The 20,880-nt window shown below is 31.1% G+C and overlaps 2 protein-coding genes across 3 annotated transcripts; one reads left to right on the forward strand and one right to left on the reverse strand.

Moving 5' to 3' along the window:
• Positions 1–6,730: 6,730 nt before the first annotated feature.
• Positions 6,731–7,833, forward strand: LOC111295037 (putative glutathione S-transferase parA). Its single transcript, XM_022888384.2, has 2 exons — positions 6,731–7,133; positions 7,252–7,833. Exons 1-2 carry the CDS (start codon positions 6,819–6,821, stop codon positions 7,588–7,590), a joined length of 654 nt encoding a protein of 217 aa, XP_022744119.2. The 5' UTR covers positions 6,731–6,818; the 3' UTR covers positions 7,591–7,833.
• Positions 7,834–7,879: 46 nt separating this feature from the next.
• EMB2765 (P-loop containing nucleoside triphosphate hydrolases superfamily protein) lies at positions 7,880–19,813 on the reverse strand. 2 transcript variants are annotated; one of them, XM_089743321.1, is made up of 15 exons: positions 19,119–19,813; positions 18,668–18,757; positions 18,351–18,413; positions 15,969–16,055; positions 15,735–15,887; positions 15,450–15,610; positions 14,971–15,205; positions 14,734–14,844; positions 13,024–14,082; positions 12,663–12,926; positions 10,845–11,030; positions 9,571–10,725; positions 9,047–9,397; positions 8,171–8,479; positions 8,014–8,138 (listed from the first exon to the last, which is right to left on the reverse strand). In XM_089743321.1, the coding sequence occupies exons 1-14, from the start codon at positions 19,536–19,538 to the stop codon at positions 8,192–8,194; spliced, it is 4,623 nt and encodes a 1,540-aa protein (XP_089599447.1). In that variant the 5' UTR covers positions 19,539–19,813; the 3' UTR covers positions 8,014–8,138; positions 8,171–8,191. The 2 variants fall into 2 exon arrangements, with proteins under 2 accessions (XP_022744118.2, XP_089599447.1); XM_022888383.2 differs by having other exon boundaries at positions 7,880–8,479.
• Positions 19,814–20,880: the final 1,067 nt, after the last annotated feature.

Below are 20,880 nucleotides of genomic sequence, written 5' to 3' on the forward strand. Positions count from 1 at the left end.
GTGATAAAACTTGATATAAGCAAGGTTGAGTGAGCTTTCTTAGAAGCAATGATGAGGACACTAGATGTTACAAATAGATGGATTTCTATAATTATGAGTCGTATCACTTCAGTTTTCAACTTTATTATTTTTAATGGATGCATAATTGACCAATTTGTTCCAAGAAAAGCTTTCGAAAGGGTGATCTTCTCTCACCTTATTTATTTTTGTTGTATACAGAAACATTTTCATCATTGCTTACGAAATATGAAGGAGAAGATTTAGTTCATGGAATTTAGGTAAGGAGAAAGATTGTAAAATCACTCACTTATTTTTTGCCCGATGATAACCTGCTTTTTATTAAAGCGAATTGCTATGAAGGTGAAAAAGTGAGACGCATATTACAGATATATGAGAAGGGTTAGCCACAATAAACCAACATTGGGAAATCAGCTTTATTTTTTAATGCAAATGTTATTTATCCTGTTCAAATTTGAAAAAAATAAGTGGCTCGTTCACGCTAGAGTCAATTGCAAGAAGACGCAAGGGTGGCACAATTGATCGATTCCTCCACTGTGACATGGAATATGGATCTGGTAAGCAGTGTTTTTAATCGAGAGGAGACGGATATGATTTGCCTCATTCCTCTAGGAGAGTATTTGGTATCGATTTATTTATTTAAAAATTATAATGATTTATATTTAGTAATTATATCATTTTATTTGGTAATAATTTAAAAATATTATGTGATAATCATTTTAAATTATTAAGTGATAAAATTACTATTTTGAAAAATGGTATGATTTTCAACCTAAAAGATATGAAAGTTTTATAATTATAAAAAAATAATTTTAATATTATTTTTTTTAACAATTTGATTACAGAAAGATGTACTTAACAATATCTAAGAAAGTTAATTAGTAAAAATTTTTCAAAATTTATTTTTAAGAACTTATTTTAAAATAAAATTTTTTTGTTACAACTGAATAAATATTTATTGATTATAAAAATAATAAAATTATTTAATAATTTTTTTAGAAATTATTTTTCATCAAATTTTATTTATGATTTATAGTTTTTTTTATAAAATAACATTTAACTATTTTATAAATTGTTGATTTAATAAATATTAAAATTTTTACTTTCTTTTTATAAGATTGTTTTGCATATTTATATTTTATGATTTATTTTTCATAAAATATCAAATACAGTAATTTTTAGAGGTGATAATAATTTGGTTTGGATAAGATTTTATTTGATTTTTTAAATATTACATAATATTATAAAATTTTAAATTTTGATTTGAATCTAAACCAAACTTTCATTCGATTTGAACGAATTGAATCGGTTCAGTTTACTGATTTTTTTTTAATTTTTATATATTATTTTAATGTAAAATTTTAATATAAAATTATTATTTTAATTTTATAAAAATTTAAAATATTTATAAAAACTAAGAAAAATAAATAATTTGATTCAGTTCTTTTTTTTTATTTTTCACTTCTCAATTTAAAATTCGATCTTAACCTTATATATATATTTAATATTCAAATTTGATCCAATCCGAATAAAAAAAATCAATTTAAAACAAATTATATATTACTAATTTAAATCAATTTTCAGATTTTTCGATTTTTTCTCATCCTTAGGAATTTAATTTAAAATCATTAGTAATTTTAATTATTATATCAAATATAATAATATAAAATAATCGATAATCAAATTACTTTAGTGATTTTATTACTATAATAATTAGATCATTATAATAATTTTAAAAATAATATCAAACGGTACTTAAATCGTCTGAACTTTTTCCATCTAAGCTTAAGAGTCTTAATTGAAAAAATCACGTTGCATGCGATTTTAAGAATGCACATGCATGGCTCTAAATAAGAGTTATAAATCTCACATTTGTTATGTATTAAAATTGATACTAAAATATAAATATTTTTATTATTTTTAATTTATGAAACGCATTTTATAAAATAAAAATGTAAAACTCAATAAATCAAAGTAAATAATAAATTGATGTAGACTATAACATTGAAAGTGAGCTAATGCTAACTGCTCGTCTGTTAGGCAGACAGGCATTGGGGATTAATGGGGATGTGCAGTGGGTAGAACAGTTTCTAGACTTTCCTACAAGATACAATTGCCTGTGATTGTACCGCTCTATAAGCAATGAAAGTTTCTTTAATTTCGAAAAATGAAACTTGTTTTAAGTTTTAACCCCTCATATAATTTACCACTAATAAAATATACTCTAATGGTTAAAAAATGTTACCTCAGTCTGTCATTAATTAAATTTTTTTTCCTTTTTTATTTATATTAAAATTTATTATTTTTATAAAATTAATATATCATGATTTCTAGTGATAAAAAATAGAAATATAATAAAAAAAATCAATTCTATGTTTAAAAGCAAAAAAAAACAATAGTTTTGAGACTTAAAAATAAGAAAAATTTACTCATTGAAGTTAGTTAAGTTGATAAAAGAAGAAAATTTTTTTTGGTCCAATGCCACTAGTTCTTTGTTGGCACTTAGCTCTGATTAACTCCTCTAAGGTTTATTATATTAAATTTTATATAATTTAACTATATATATTATGGTTAATTAATAAAAGTTCATTTTTATTATTTCTTAACCTACTATTACTCAATATATAAAATATAAATCTCATTATCTTAATAACTTAAAATATTAAGACTTATTAAGCAAACTTGTATAATTAATTTGATATTGCAATGAAAAAATGGGGTTGATTTAAAAGGAAAAAATTACAAGTTCATTGTTTCTTTAATGATTAAGAACAAGCATATCATAATCAAAACATTTTAACTTCAAAATTTATCTTGATTGTTTTACATTGTAGTGATCACGACCAAGTTCAAAAAAATATGCCAAATGACATGATATGAAAGTAATTAAAATGCTAAATGATATGATTTGAATCTAGAGATATAAAAATAATAACATATATATTAGAGTTAAAAACACTCATGATTTTTAAATTTTGAATCAAATTTTATTTTAATTTTAAAAAAATTTTAATTAAATCCTCATATGTTCAAAGTATCTAACTTTGATAATTCTGTTTATAATAATGATCTAAATTAACAAAAATATCAGTTTGTGTCATACGGATGACTTTAATTAATATCTCATATGATAGATGGGATAACCAAAATAGAATATTACTCAAGTTTAAGAATCAAGGATATTATAATCTTGAAATTTTATATTTAAGATATATTTTATAAAAAATTAATTAAAATTAAAATTTTTATATTTTTATTTTAATATAATTTATTAGTTAAATATATTTTTGTTTTAATAGAAAACAGATTTCAAAAATTAAAATTAAGTAAAAAATTTAAAAATATTTTTTAAAAAATTCCGTATCATTTTAAAAATAAAAATATATTTTTTATTATAAATATTATTTTACTAATAAATCATAATGAAAATATTATCTTATATCCAAAAAGCCTATTTTCTTATAAAAGAGTTAAATATCTTTCCCTCTTTTCTTTTTTGAAATATATTTTATAAAATTTATTTTATAAAGAAGAAAAATAAAAATAATGAAAGAAAAAATTGATTTTTTATATTTCAAAAAATTATAATTTAAAATATTTTTTTTATTGTTTTAGTATGATATGATTTATCAGTTAAATAATATTTTTAATTTAATATAAATTTTAAAAAATTCAAAATATTTTATAAAAATTTCATATCATTTTAAAAAGCTAAGTAAAAATTTTTAATTTAGTATAAAAAATTAAATAAAAAACTCTTTACCGTTTTAAAATATTAAATAAAAATTTTCATATCATTTACAAAAAAATAGATCTATTAATCTATTTAAATTTTTTTCAAAACTCTATTTGGAATATATTTTTTTATTAACAATTTTATATTTATAAAAAAATAAAAATATTATTTTTAATAAAATAAACTTAACATACACTTCTTGTGCTTTGTTACTTTCCCACTTACACCTCTTGTGAAAATTTTTTCTTTTCCCATTTGTTACTTTGGCCTTTGGGGTTTAGTTCCGTTACCAGAAGGGATTGATAGCATAAAATGTTAACCAGTTTTTAATGAAATTCCAAAATTACCCTTTGATTCTTGTCGGGTATCTTTGATTATATCTTCCTCCACGACCAAATCTTCCACTCACTTAATTTTCTAACTTCAAAACAACAAGAACATCAATGAAACCCGAAACCCTAACTGCCCTTTTTGTTATTATTCTTTGTTTTCTTTCTGAATTGCTTGTTGTGATTGTTGTGTGTTTGTGCTTTAAGTATGTATGAATCTTTGCTGGGTTTGGTTCTGTTGCTTGACTTCTTGATTGTTATTGTGGTGTGCTAAAATTGTATCTTCAGAAGCAATTGCTTCTGTGTTGTGCTTTGGAAATTGTGCTTTTACTCTGTCGCTGATTCGATTGCTTCCCAAAATCCTAAAACTATGCTCAAATTTTGCTAAAAATTTTCACTGCCTGCTGAATTCTGCGTAAGTGTTGATTGTGTGTGCCTGATGAATTAGATTCAGGTTTGCTGGGTTTGCTTCTATTGCTAGGTTGATGGTTCTTGTTGGGTTGGGTTGTGCTTCTGTGTTTGCTTGCTCTTGGAAATTCATCTGTACTTGTTGATAGAATTGGCTAGTTATAAGGATTTATTTGCCGGGTATTGAGGGGCTGTCAAATTGTAACTAAATTGGGCTTCATGATTGTTGTTTTCTGAGAATTCAATGTGCTTGCAAAAATTTTCTTCTAAATTATTCTTGTTCTTTTTCTGTCAAAATTATCGAGTGGCTTTCGTTGATTGCCTCCCATGTGAATTGCGGCGGCTGCGCTTTGATTGTGATTCTTGAAATTTTGATATTGATTAATCCTCATATATATTTATATATATTTGGGAAAGTTAATTTGGAAAAGTGAAAGAGATAGTTAAAAAGGGTTAAAAAGGTTTTTGATATTTCAATTTATTCTTCTTATATGATCGATGATGGTAAAGATTGTTTTGATTGTCAATTTTTTATTTTTTAAACATAAATTTTAATAAAGAATATATTCAAAATAAAATTTTTAAAAAGAAAAAATTATGAATAAATTAATAATTAATTCTTTTAATGATATGAAAATTTTTATTTTTATTTTAAATGATAAGAAGTTTTTTATTTAACTTTTTAAATCGATATAAAAATTTTTATTTAATTTTTTTTAAATGATATGAAAATTTTTAGAAGGATTTTGAATTTTTGACTTAATTTTAATTTTTTATAATGTATTTTTCATTATAACAAAAAAATATTTAATTAATAAATTATATTAGAGTAAAAATATAAATATATTGTAAATTTAATATCTTATAAAATATATTTGAAATATAAAAAAATTAAAATTATAACATCTTTGATCCTTAAATTTTTAATAAAATTTTATTTTGATCAACTTATTTACCACTTGAGATGATAATTGATATTGTTCACATGGCGTCAATCGATATTTATCATTAATTTTGATGGTCTTATAGATAAAAAAAGATCAAAATTAAATAATTTTTAGTAATTGAGAATTTAATTAAATTTTTTAAATATTAGAAACTAAAATAAAATTCAGATTAAAGTTTAGAAACTATAGATGATATTGATTTTATATATAAACAACACAAATTTTTTATTTATAATAATATAAAAATTCGAATGAAAGTGAGATTTGTCATTATATCATGAGTTAATATTAAATTTCATCATTATACTTTAATATTGTTAAATTTTATCAATGTACTTATATATATTTTTATTTCTTGACATAAAATAACAAATTGATGAAAATTTATCATTTAGATTCAAAAAATATTTCAAAAAAAATATTTAGATTTTCTTCCAATAATTAATAAAAAATTTATAAAAAATTCAATAAAAATGAAAAATATAATGAAAATTTTTAATAAAATTAAGATGAACTATCAATAATCAAAATTAAATAATTATAATGATCTTTAAAAAAAAATTATAACAATAAATTTCACCTTTAATCTTAATTTCTGTATGTAAAAAATTCGAATCACTATAATTAAGCAATTGAATGAGTTTTGCTGTTGAAAAGTTCTTTTTTTGTATAATACTGCTTGTTCACTAATTTCATTAGGTGAGATTTATTTGTTTTTAATTAGCATTCAATTCAACAAATACATTATATTTACAATATGTAAATGAGATAATTGGAATAAAACCAGCAAATAATTAATATTTATTTATTGGTGTCAAAGAGCTACACTTGTTTTTCGCACTTGGAATATATATATATAAATGTTCCGTGTAAAAGTAGCTATCTTTTATCATAATTAATTGCATGGCTACAGATCAGTCAAAGATACTATGTTATTTTGAGTTTTCTTGTCCATTACTTTTCATTGGATAAACCAAATAAATTTCAAAGGTCTGCAAAAAGGAGTAAATTTCTGCTTGGAAACAAGGGAAAAAAAAACTGAATTGAGTTTGTCACTTTTCATGTTCTGGCAACTTCGTGTAGGTTCCTTTATGGCATAACACTTTAATTGAAAATTCTCAATCTGAAATGGGTTTGATACGATTTTGATTAGCTTTTTCCATTTGACACCTGACTGGTTTTTTTTTTTTTATTTTCTATTATTTTGAATAGAACCTAAACTTGGAGAATTTAGGTAAGCAATTACATCATTGTTGGTATCAACAACTATAAATAGTTGTTGTTGGCCTCATTCTGTAATGCACTAAACCATCATAACGCAACTTTAGAACTAGAACAAGCTTTCATATTTCTTTCAATCCAAAAAACAGCATATTTGAAATGGAAGATGAAGTGGTTCTACTTGATCTTTGGGCAAGCTCTTTTGCAATGAGAGTGAAAATAGCCTTGGCAGAGAAGGGGATAAAATATGAGTGTAAGCAAGAGGACTTGTTTAACAAGAGTCCTCTACTTCTAGAAATGAACCCAATTCACAAAAAAATCCCTGTTTTGATTCATAATGGAAAACCCATTTCTGACTCTCTCATCATAGTCCAATACATTGATCAAGTTTGGAATCACAAATCACCTTTACTCCCTTCTGATCCTTATCAAAGATCACAAGCCTTGTTTTGGGGAGACTACATTGATAAGAAAGTGAGTGAGTGATATTTACATTTTGTCAAAATTATTAGATTTAAAGCATATTTTAATTCACATCAAAGGGTTATTTTCTTGATGCATTTTAAATTATTCGTGGGTACAAATGCTGCAGATATATAGCATCGGGAGGAGAATAGTGGCGGGAAAAGAAGACCAAGAGGAAGCAAAGGAAGAGTTAATGCAATGCTTGAAGACCCTAGAAGGAGAGCTTGGAGACAAGCTCTATTTCGGGGGAGAGAGCATTGGATATGTTGATGTGGCACTTGTACCATTCACCAGCTGGTTTTACAGTTACGAGACATGTGGAAATTTCAGCATAGAGGCAGGGTGTCCCACGCTGATTGCATGGGCCAGAAGGTGCAGAGAAAATGAGAGCGTATCTAAGGCACTCCCCGACCCTCTCAAGACTTATGACTATATGATGCAGCTCAAGAAGAGACTTGGATGGTAATAGGAAACGTCACATTGTTATGTTACAAAAATAAAAATCGACGAGCTGTTGGTTCGCTCGAATCTATCCCGAATCTTATTGCAGGAATAAACGATATGAGAACGTAGGTTCTAGTCTTTGTAATCCTATGTTACTGCAGTAGAAGAAATAAAGCAACTGCTAAGTTGCCTGTTTGTATTATGTCTTTAAATCACATATATTTTCTATCTCTATTGCACGATGAACACAAACAGTGAACAAAAATTTTGTGATTATGTTTCCTAATATCCACTTATTTTCACTTGAAAACTTGAAGAGATAAAAGTAATCAGTCTTTGAAATAAATGCTTGTTATGGTGGCAGTTGCACTCAAAATTTGCCATGGTTTCCATTCTCATTAAATTATTTGGTCAAATTTTGAGGCCAAGACGTATAAATTAAGATGGCAAAAACATTTTTGATAAGTAAGCCACAACTACAGGAAAGCAAGCAGTTCTCTGTAATTAAGATAAAAGCACTCTGCTCTGCTATGCTCATTGGCTGCCTCTGTAACTCGGGGATGGCGGCACTATATATATATATATATATATATATATATATATATATATATATATATTCTCATCTATGGCACCATATTTTCATCATTTGCTCTAACTTCAGTACCCTTTTCTGTATTTGGCTGGTCCTCTGGAGGTAGCACCCCATCTTGACCATTTGCAAGACCATCTGCATCTTTAGCTTCATCTCCATTGTATTCATGTACCTTGTTATTAATTCCACCATTTTCAGCCACCGATGTATCAATGTCCATGCCCTGGTTTGAGGATAATGAATTGTGCTCACTGTTTTGCTCCTCAGATGTTCCCATGAATTGTTCAGAATAAGCCATGTACTGATACGTGGCATGTGCCTGGAGAATAAAAAAATGAATAATGTATGAGACCTCAACAAGTATGGTTTTCCAGATAGGAATGCTTAGAAAAGAGATCCAATCAGTCACATCATTCCTAACAGTCGAAGACGAGCAAACTCATTTTTAGTGAGGGAGTGGGTATATAAAAATAGACTACAACCTCTCTCTCTCTCTCTCTCTCTCTCTCTCTCTCTCCAAAAAAAAAAAAAAAAGAGCACAAAGACATAAAGAAAAAGGATTAAGGAAAATATTTCCATTATGCACTAATGTATAATGGTTTTAATTTCACCCCTTATCTGGTAAATTAACCTGGTAATGTAAGATTTGTAACTCTGAACTGAGCTTTCAGGGATGGGGTATGAATAAGGAGAGCTTGGGGGCAGGAGAGGGGGTGGAATTGCACATTTGAATAATAACTAGATCCTAGCACTCCCGCCTCTTGTGGTGGTCATGACAAAACAGCTATTGCTATTGTTGCAGATGTCATAAAAAGATCACTGAAAACACTTAAAAGCTGACTAAGAAAATAACAGAATTGATATATCAACAAACAAAGAGACACACCTGTTGTAATTGATTTATTTTGCCAAAAACTATGTTAGCCATCTCCTCAACACTGCTAACAAGATAAGGATGCCCAATGTCTTCAACATGGCGTTCAGTAAATGATGTGCCCTCATTCAAATTTAGTGCAAGATGATCAGGTCTCTGAAGCAGCCGTTGGAAAGTAGGCTGGAGTTCATAACATTGTTCGAACAGAGAACGACGACAAAAGACATACAAGCCAAGGCGAGCACGAGACATAGCAACCACCAATCTTCTAACATCGCGAAGGTGACCAACAAAGCGAGTACGAACAAGGGAAAGCAAAATGAAATCATTTTGCTGGCCTTGAAACTTATCAACCGTGGTAACCTGTAGCAAGGCATTAATAAGTTTGAGCACTATATGAACATGGCCTCAATGTGGAAAAATAAATATTTAAACCAGAACACTTCTAATGGCCGAGGAAAAAGGCATGAAGGCAACCTCTTGGATGATAGCAGCCATAGATATCCAAAAGAATGGTAAAATCTGAAATAACTTACCTTACTGGGTGGACCAATAAAATCATATGGAAGACATCGTCTGTTGATAACATCACGAATCAGAAGCTTCTGACCATTGTAAGTTGTCAAGATGGAAATTTTATTCGCAGGGTAGCCAAGCAACCGCATGTATATATAGACACTGACAACATATTCAGCTTCACCTTCATTTTGATAAAACCAAGGAGAGGGAGCAGTCTCACCTCTCCCATGGTAATCGGGCACATCCACTAATTGGTAATCAAAGGAAAATCCAGCATTTGCTGTGTGGAAGATAGCTTCCTCTTTCACATAAGGAAGGTCCCCCAAATCCCGGTACCTCCAATTATAAAGTTGGGCTATACTTGGCCTGGCTCTACCCTGAGCATTAAGCTCAATGTAAGGAATACCCAGCCGAACAAATCTTGTAAACAAACTCTGATCCATATGGCTGTACTTTTGGAAAGCCATATTTTTCACAACAGGAGGCAGCTGGTGATGATCACCAATCAATATGCAGCGTTTAAGCCGTGCATAACCATCCTCCTGTCGTTGGAGCAACATTGGTATGAAAGTTTCAATCTCCAGAATCTGGGCACTTTCTTCCATCAACAAGTTGTCATACTTGAAACCAAGTTGCAGAAAATCCTTTCTCTTTAGGGCTGCATGGGTACATGTCATTGCCACAATCTTTGCCTGCTTGGTCATCAGGTAATTTGCCCGATCAGCTGTTGATTTGAGCAATTCAAATGCCCTGCACTCTTCAAGCTCTTGGAACATAGTCTTAAGATGACGAAAGCACCCCTTGGCCGCCCTCATGTCTTTCTCAAATGATTGGCCAGTAAAGACTGCCTGAGGGCTGTTGGAGAAGAACTCCTTGAAAGGGAAGAGATCTTGAATAAATGTTGGTTTATCTTCGTTACCCGCACAAGCGGCAAGGAATTGCTCCCAGCGTGAATATACATGAAGCAACCAAAAATATCCAGCAGTTTCACAAGTATACCCTACATCTTCAGGAAGTCGTAGGGATTTTGCAAGCCTCTCTACCTCACTTAGCAGTTCCAGCCGTCGAACAAGCATTGCATTCACACGGCCCTGCCTACTGAAGTCCAGATCAGTTGCTAGCTCTTGCTCACCCTGACCAAGACGAAGAAGATAGCGTGCTGGCACATCCCTCTGAAACACGGTAAAATAGACTAAAAAATTTTTGCACCAATGTATGTACTAAAATTAACAAAGCATGTACTTAACACTGGATGGAAGAAATTGCATCAGTTAAACTATGAACGCCATACCTCCATTATCTTCTCAAAAAGATCATTCAAAGCCTGATTTGAGTGAGTAATTATTAATGTTCTCTGGGATGGACAATTGTGATAGAGAACATTCAATATTTGCACTGCTGTATCAGTTTTCCCCGTTCCTGGTGGACCCACAACCATAGTTAATCCAGGCTGAATACCTGAGATAATTGCTCCAATCTGCACAAAAGGGGAAATTAGAAGTGGTTACTCAAAAACCACTCTGAAATTTATAGAACTTTAAATTAATATTAATCTGTTACACAATCAACACCAGATATCTAGAAACAAATATCTTGCTTCTAGTCATGATATCTCCAGATAACCATATTCATGAAAATTAAAACTGCAGCATTATAACTTTTTTCTAAGAAATCCTCTATTTCCAAAAAGAGAAAAGAAGGGGGCAGACAGGAACAAAGAAAGAAAGACCGATAGAGAACAATAAAGCATCTTTATGAAAACTTCCAATTACTTCATTTTCTCATAAGGCTGCACACTTTAAGTATTGAAACAATTCTCCAGTAATAATATTGAACCAACTTTTCCATTTTACTGATAAGTGGAGAGACTCTTCTTCAAAGAATGTGAGAAAGGAAAAGTAAGATGAATGAAAGAAATACAAGGTACATGGAATTGTCAACTTTTATCAAAAGCTGAAGAGTTCCAATCAAAGTAATTACATATTAAAGCTAAAATATTGAATAGTTTGCATCCATAAAGCAGTAGTCATCATCCACCCAAATGAGAAACAATGTATTTAGAGCTATCCTTTTTAGCTTCTTTAAGGAACAACTATTGTATTACAACTCTTTTCTACATCAAGGTACAAACAAGTTAGAAAAAACATGATAATTCATCAACAATACCTGATTCTCCAATTAAGTTGCTATTACCACCTCCAGTTTTAAAAGTAAATTAACAATACATAGCAGGAGGCTCCCATAGTGAGGTAAAATAACAATCACACTGGAAAAAGTTCCTTAATTTGAATGTTTCTTGCATATGTATTACTCAAAACAACTATCAAAGTTGAAGCTAAAACCACATTAACCAAAAGCACTTTTACAATAACATGAACCAGGAAGTGTAGGGATAAATTTGTGATGATATCTATGAAATAGATACCCACACTCCTTGATATCTTATGGTGTTAGCATATAAGATTCCTAGTAAATTTGGGATGAATTGTAATTTTTTTAGACATTTTTTTCCTCAACTAAACTAACCTCTCTACAAACAGGGAACCTTGGATGCCCACCTTCTTTAAGTGGTAATGAGATCAGCAATTAAATAAAACATATGAGGATCATTAAAGATAAAAGAGTACTGAACATATAAGATTCCAGTAATAGAAACTGCAGGCATTGAAGAAACTTTCTCCAGTCATAAAAAAAGCAGGTCTTACAAGAAATTTTTATCAAACAAAGTAAAGGTATAAAATAATCATTCTATTAGATTTACATTAATCCTCAAATATCTAAAGCAAACAGAATGTATATATACTAGCAAAAGCATAGTGAAGTGTCATTCATGAGTTCTCTGAGTGACTGAGAAATTCAAAACAGAAAAATGTTGCGTGCTACTAATAGTCCATAAATTATCAAACACATAATTTATTGGACGCATAAACCTCGCAGCCCTAATTATATATCTTAAAAAACAAAATAATATGCAAAGAATATGCCCAGTAATGTAAAAATGAGACCAGTAGTTAAAAACAATTATTAAAATTCCAAAATAAAAACAGAAAGAGATAAAAACAACAAATCAATCAAATTTCCATTAAATTAAATGAGAGTGGCCTAATACCTGGGTAGATGTAAATCTAACAGAGTTCTGTTTTGGTTGATCTTGGGGATAAGGACCTGGGTCAGGAGGGATATAAGCTTCAACAATTAGTTTTTCTTTTTCAACACATGCATCCACCATATTGGCATCATTGACTGAACCAGTATCAGATCTTCCATTTCCTGACAGAGCATGAGTGTTGCTTTTAAGTGACCGAGGAAGCTTGATACAGAAAGGCGGCCTTGGATCCAAATTTTCTCCACCATCTGAATCAATGAAGCAAACCTAAAAATAAAGCAAAAAAGGTTTCAGCGTTCACCGGAACACATTAAACTGCAATAGTAAAAGTGAAAACATTGATCTGTAATGAATAAGTAAAAACCTGATAATGTGAAAAACTCTCTTTCAAATGGTCTGCGCTAAGAAAAGTATCTTTAAAATCCACAGTTTCTAGAAGATCAGGCATATTTGTCCACTGTGCAGCAGAAGGATGCCCATAGCCCAAAAATATTTTATGCAACCAATCAGGAACAATACAATATTCATTCATAAGATCTCTGATAGACTCTAAAATTGCTTTGAAGTTATTTTCCTTAGGCTTCCTCCTCATCAACACATTAAATGTCCCATAAACATCTTCAGCACCTTTTTCAGCAATGTCGGTGACATCCATGTGATATTGTGCAGCATCTAAAGCAACAGTCACGGTTCTTAGTTCACCTTTTGGTGGCTTCCACTCCTCACGTTTAGTTCTTCCACTAAAATCATTCATGAGAGTCCCCTCCTCGTCATGGATCTCAATAATTTCACATCCTCGTACATACTGCAGGCCAAGCTTCTGTGGCACACTAGCTTTAGCATCTTCCTCTGCACTTAGAGGTTTAAATAAGGGACTAATAGATAGCAAAAATAAAACATCATGCTCCTTAAGGGCGTCCCATTCTGATCTTATTCGTGCTTTATAACTAGAAATGCTGTAAGTAACCTTTGCAGTTACAGAAGCAGGCTTGACTTCCCCGATATTTGGCTGCTTTACCTCAGTGATTTTGAATTCTTTTATTGGCACAGCCATTCTTGACCAGCCGCGAAAAGCAGTTTCTCCCTCATTATTGATGTAGGCAAGAAGGTGTGGAACGGCTTCCTGGATGTCCTCACGAATTTCATATGTAGATTCAAGACGGAAGAGATTGAAATTCCTTAGAAGATAATCATGGAGGGTTAAGAATTGTAGGTTAAGCTTTGGAAGAGCTAGACAACCTTCACCAGAGTAATTAATACTTGGCACAACGCTTTCATCCCACATAATCTGCTCATTTGGGTAGAGAGGAAGAGCATTTATGGCTTCCTTCTGAGACTGCTGTTTCTCAAAAAAAGAGACCATCACCTCAATGAGAAAATCAACCCTATCTGACCAAGGATCTTCCTTTGAAACCAGTTTGAGCTGAAAAGGAAAATGGTAAATGCGTTAATAAAGCAATGATCTCAGTATTCTAAAACTATATGTAATTGGTTATAGTAATGGTAATTTCATTCATGGGCAGATGAGCATGCAAGCATATTGCCAGCTAAAATCAACCAAGAAAATAAAAACAAGTTATAGTGCTAACTGAATAAAGCAAAGAACATAGCAAGACCTCACTAGGGGAGAAATGGAATAACTAGGGGAAAAAAGAATCAATAGAGTGAGAAAAATCTCAATACTTGATATTTCAGAGTGTCAAACTCAATAATTCATCATCCAAGAACTCATCAAAACTGAAATAACATAAGCATAGACAAACTAAATCCTAAACCTGAATAAAAATGCAAATAACAAATCTGAGTCTGATTAAAATAACTGTAACAAAATAAAAACCTAAGTGAACCTCCATCATTGATTAGAGCCAGAAATCAATTAAGTAAAATATACACTTCACTCCATTAAGTTACCATATGCATTCACAAGAGGACTAAAATTACAACCCATAAGACATGACAACTACACAGCTGGGGTGAACATCTCACATAACTTCATTCTTCAAAAATCCTGGTTTCAAATATGGTGCCAAAAGAAATAAAAAATAAGAAACAAACAACTACACAACCCACAAACCTTACAGCAAACCAAATCCTTTAATTCTTCAGGAGAAAGTACAGATAATTTCTTTGAGAGATCTGCACGCTTGTGTATTGCACCAATGTTGGCCAGTGCAAGTTCTCGCAACTACAAGCACCATAGAAACGAAAGGAAAAAGGTTTAGATCTGGAAACTATGAACTATGAAAGATAGGTACTTTCTGCTAGTGAGATGTGCTGTAGATAAACCAACTGCTTAAGACAGATGACAGACCTTGGGAAATTTCTTAAAAGCAAGAAGCTGGAAGGATTGAACACGATCATAATGAGATTGGAGCACCTCATCATCTGTCAACTGAGTGCCAATATGATCATTTATCTCAAAATTTTCATAGAACTGTAGCAAATCCACAAGTTGTGCGAAGAGTTTCCCTTTGTCATGTCTATAAAGAGCACTTAAATGGCATTTAGCAACAACAGCTACATCAGCCACAAGAGGCCTTAGGTACCTGTACCTCAAAAAAGACAATCAAAAATTGAGAAACAGAAGATGATGATGAGAAGGGGGAAAGAATAATAAGAAAGCAGATGAAAAATGAGTATCAACATGAAACAATAAGACCTTCGTTAAAGACCAACCCCCAGCACCCTTTTTTTGCAAACAGAAAAGCAAATGAAAAAACCAACAACAACAAAAGAAAAACGAATCTGTTCAAACTAAGAGTACAAGACCCTGATGCAGGGCAATGATACCTCCTTGTTGGTAGTTGACTCAATAAATCAATGAGAAATTCCATAAACCTCTCACAGTACAAAATAGAAGCATCATCAACTTGCTCAAAACTACTAGCAGCATTAAGTTCATCATCTTCAGGGACAGAATGCTTCTGGGAAAAAACTTTGTGATCAAGCACCTGAGTAACATTGAAAAAATGGCAATTTACCAACTGCAAAATCATTGAATACCCCTACCCCCTACCGACCAAAAAAAAAAAAAAGAAAGAAGCAACCAAACAAACTGATTTTCCAGTATATCACCTCAAGAAACTCTTCTATCAGATTTCTCAAGAAGTTTGCTTCCAACGAAAATAGGGGATCAAGATGCACTCCTTGCTTCTTAGCATCATCATATTCTTTCTTTATCATTCTTTTCCATTTCTTGATCAAATCTGGATTAAGACAAAGTTCCATCTACAGATAAGAAAAGAAAATAAGATACCCACAGGGAAAAGGGCGAGTCCGAAGAATACAATTCATACGATAAAATCTTACCTGAAAACGACCATATGACAAACTATGCCAGGATCGCAAACTTGCTAATCTAAGGACAGTTTCCCTGACAATTTCATCTTCCAAACTCTGTCACATTCAGCAGTTACAACATTAGAAAACAGATAGGAGCTCAAGAGTATTGTTCTATGTCTACAAATACTTCGAAATATTATTTACTATCTTCAGCTCTAATATACTTTTTTGAGGCAGTGTATGCAAATCAAGTTCTTCCATTCCACAGTTTGAGGTTATATTCCATAGAAGCCATTCATATATCATTTCTCTTGTAAATTTATTCTCTAAGAAGTTTCAATTATTTATGAAATAGAAATTTACCTCATTTTGACAAAAAAAAAATCACAATTTTCAGTGGTTTTAAGAAAGTATCCTGTAGTCCCCAAATCATTCATTGCAATTACACCAAAAGAGGTGTTAACTTTTTTGTTTTTTCAAGGGGGAAAGGAGGGTACATCAGGATTTTGAGCTACAGAATGCAATGTAACTCTCAACCATTCCAAAAAACAACCTGTCAATGCCATGATTCGAACTTGAAACCTCTAAGATAACCTTTAAGATAACCGTTAGGACACCTCTTGGGACAAAAGAAGTGCTACTGTAAAATGATGCAAACTCATCCTGCCACCCACATCTTCTCAAATTATCTCTTCTTAACCCCGGTTCCTCTCTGTCTCCCTTGGTCTCTCCACCCAACCCTTGCACCAACATCTTTTGATATGAACTTCTGACAATAATAATTTTTAGTCTTCTTTTCTTTAAACAATACCATCCTATCCCATTATTTATTCCTTTTTTCTCTGCTTCCATTTTTGAACTACTCTCCTCTTCATCCTTTATAATATATTTCTATCTATTCATTGGCACAAGTGATTGCTAAAGGCAAGCAGCAATCTCTCTCCCTCGTCTTTTTCTTTTCAGCTCAAATTCAATTTCTATCTCTCTAATATCAAAATGAGAGCCAATGGTACAGCTCTATTTAATCTCTCCACTGCCACCAGATTTACCCAAATAATGGCTTCAGTGCATGTGGCATTCATAATTTTATTAGGGAAGAACATAAAAAGCAAAAATATTTCTGTCATTGTTTTCCAATGCAAAGGATGTTGCACTTTCAATATTTTGGCTCAGTTGAAGCAAGGTTGTGGAGATTAGTGCATAAAAGGCAGCAGCATGACTATAGTGGCTTATGGATAATTTTGGCTTCTTGTTATGATAATTGATGGCAGATTGAACATGCTAAGTTGCAGTGCACTAATAAATTTGGTGCCTGTTTGATGATCAATGGGTAGGTATAGGGTGGAGTGGTGATAGACAGGATGGCGGCTTGCCAGCAATTGCATGACTTGAACCAAAGAGGTTTGCAGATGAAGAAAAACAAAGGAGAAGAAAGTGACAGAGCCCCAGAGCAAATGCCCATTTACAGAAGCAATCATTCAAACAAATATGTTCCAAATGCAGAGATACTCGATGTCTGCATTTTAATTGGCTTCCTATTGAACCTACTGGATTTTCAAATGCATCATCTGTACATCCTCACTATTCTAACCAATCTGGTTTTAAATCTACCTTTACCCTTCTATCCTCTCTACTAGCATTAAACCATTATCCTAAACAAATGCATTCCCAGCCCCTTGATGAATATAACATGATATACTTTCACCACTTTAACAACAATGAAATTAGACCAATAAAAAAATTTATTTTCCAATGTTGTTTTAATACTAGTCATTTTCTTGACCATTGACATGAACCTTCCATGCAGCTGTCTCTTCTGAGTAAACAATCAAGGCATCTAGTTGCATCCAGAAATGACTAGTCAAGCATACCACAATTTATCAACCAAAAGACATACCACAATTTATCAACCAAAAGACATGGACACGAATAGGAATAACTTCACTGCTACTAAAGAGCAACTACTTGATAGATACATGAATTTGTAACATATAAATGCATTAGTATACTTGAGGCACTGCCACTTGTGGGTAAACAATCAAGGCATCCAGTTACATCCAGAAATGATTAGTCAAGCATGCTACAGTTTTATCAACCTAAAGATATATGAACCCGAATAGGAATAATTTCACTGCTACTAAAAAGCAATTATTTGGCAGGTACAAATTTGTAACATCTAAATGCATTCATTAAAAGTATACTTAAAGTGCTGCCTCTTGTGGGTAAACAATCAAAGCATCAAGTGCATCCAAAAATGACTAGTCAAGCATGCAGAAATTTATCTCCCTAAAGACATATGAACACAAAAAGGAATAACTTCAATGCTACCAAAGTGCTACTATATGACAGATACATGAATTTGTAACATCTAAATGCATTCACTAAAAGAATACTTAAGGTGCTAATTACCTGAAAAGCATTGATCATAAAAACCAGATAATTCGTTTTCTCTGCAATCGTTAATTCTCTTCCCTGCATCCAAATCAGTTTATCAAAGATTCAGCCTATTTGTCATCAATTTCTGAACAATGATTACTAAAGTACTATATCTAGCGCTTTTATTTGAAGAAATGAAACTGCTATTACCACGTTTACAAGATCCTGCATCAAATACAACAGCTCGCAGAGTTTTTCTATGCCATTAGACACTTGCTATAATTAATTAATTATAATAAGACATTTAGCAACCCTCAATTGTGCTAATTAAAAGTGATAGCAATACAAACCTCCTTAAGCCGAAGTACCCTCTCAAGGAATCCTGTGAACACATCCTTCCGATCATAAAAGCATGACCAAGCAGCCACATTCTCTCGAAACTGCAATGCTCAAAGATAAATTGTCAAAACTCACTCAGTAAATTACCTCATGCTACATTTTACTGTTGCTTTTTACTTTTTAACTTTTTGCTTCCTACAAAATTATTAAAAGCGAAAAGCACACAATAGAAAGGAAAATCATAATTGATTAAAAACCAGTAAACTGATAAAATCTAACACTAATTCTAACATAGCTACATAAAAAAAACATAATTCCAGTATAAAATACAATTTGCATCTCCATATCCAACGCATAAGAAAAAAGCAAGTACCGAAGAAACAACCAAAGGGAAACTCAATAATTTAGATCTATTTTACTTGAAAATTATTTAAAATAAAATTTAATTAAAACAAGCTTTACCTTCTCATTAACCATCAAAATCATGGACATAACGTGCTCATACGACGCCGTCTCTGCTTCAAAATTCAGCCACAAGTAATTCTCCAAATACTGACTGACTTCCAATATCATAACCCTTTGCAACGGTACCGTTTTCCTCTGAGACTTCCCTTCCGACTTCACAGTAAGCTCCGTATCATAAATCTCCTTAACCAGCAGAGGATCGAAGGGCTTGTTGGGCTTCGAACCTCCGCTCTTTAGCCAATTGGCGGCCGCTATTCTAGTCAGCTGATCTCGCTGGATTTCAGATAAAGTAATAGAGCTGGGAAGGGATGAACCGAGGGCGGGTTTTGAATCCGCTTTATCGGTGAACTCGACCGGGTACTCGGCCACCCGGTGGCGTTTGAAGTCGTAAACGCCGGTTCCATGGACCTTCGTCATTGGAAGAAGTTACTCGGTTTTAGGGTTAGGGTTTCTTGTGATAATTTAAAAACGCAAGTGAAAACGGAAAACCAAATGGAAGGATAAGAAAAAAAAAGAAAGAAAACGTGAAGCGGGGAGGATGAGAGGATTAGCCGTTGGCTTTGCGGAAAAGAAAATGCATGATTCGCGTGAAGCTAAGTCTCTGGGAGGGGTTTTGGGGGGTTTTGATGCGGTCGAAGAAGAGAGTGACTGTTGCTTTGTTGTTATAATTTAAACTTGGGTCCGCGAGTTTCAGCCATAAACCATTTTTCCTCTTGTGAATTTAAGAAAGGGCCTTCGACCCAAGTAGCAAACATACAAGTCCTCTCGCAAAAGGCCCACCCAACATATGAAAAATTATTTCACAAGTTTAATTATCAACAAAAAGATATCATATTAAATTTATTTTTTAAAAAAAAATAGGACATGTGATAACACTAATTGTGGAGACAATATATAAAAATCAGATTCCCTAATATGTAGTCTTTTATTTTTGAAATTCATAAAAAACTTGTTCAAATAAAACTCATGTATATAATTTTTCTTACATGATCTGATAAAAAAATATATATAATGTAACTAATTTCATACACATGTTAGCATTTTTTTTTTGGTACTTTATGCTACTAATCTTCAATCTTCATTGCTTAAATTAAAAATATAATATTTTACTAATAGATCATATTGTTATTTTTTAAAAAAATTTTAATCTAGTTTTTTTCTTTCAATTTATTAAACCAATAAAGATTGATTTGAATTTTCACATGTTTTGTTCAATTAAAGTTTAAGTATAAAAAAAAATCTTTAAGTTAAAATTAAATAATTATTTAAATTTTATCATTTTATTGATAATCAATAATTGAGTCTTTCGACATCTATTTTTATTCAATTAAATTTTTATTAAATGAAATTTGATAACTTGTTAACAATCATTTTCATCAAATAAAAGCTAAATTAAATGAAGATAGATATTTAAAAATAAAATTAATTGAAAAATAAATATTTTGAAGATGTAATTGATTTTAATAAAATAATAAAAATTTAAATAATTATTTAATTTTAATTCAACTTTTTTTATATTTAAGCCATCAATTAATCCTTTTCTTAGCAAGAGAAATTACTTAATTTTTAAAATCAAAATAAAATATATTATATTTAATAATTTAAAATAAATAATTACAAATCATATATTTAATATGACTAAAAGCATCAATTAATCTTTTTAAACTTTGATGCACTGAAGGCATCCAATTTGCTATGCTGTACTCATCTAACCACTCAATCCCAACTTATGTCACATTCCGACGTATCCCAATCTCAG

This window comes from Durio zibethinus, chromosome 14 (genome assembly GCF_047325235.1).
Source record: "Durio zibethinus cultivar Kanyao isolate XHJ-2024 chromosome 14, ASM4732523v1, whole genome shotgun sequence".
Taxonomy (NCBI): domain Eukaryota; kingdom Viridiplantae; phylum Streptophyta; class Magnoliopsida; order Malvales; family Malvaceae; genus Durio; species Durio zibethinus.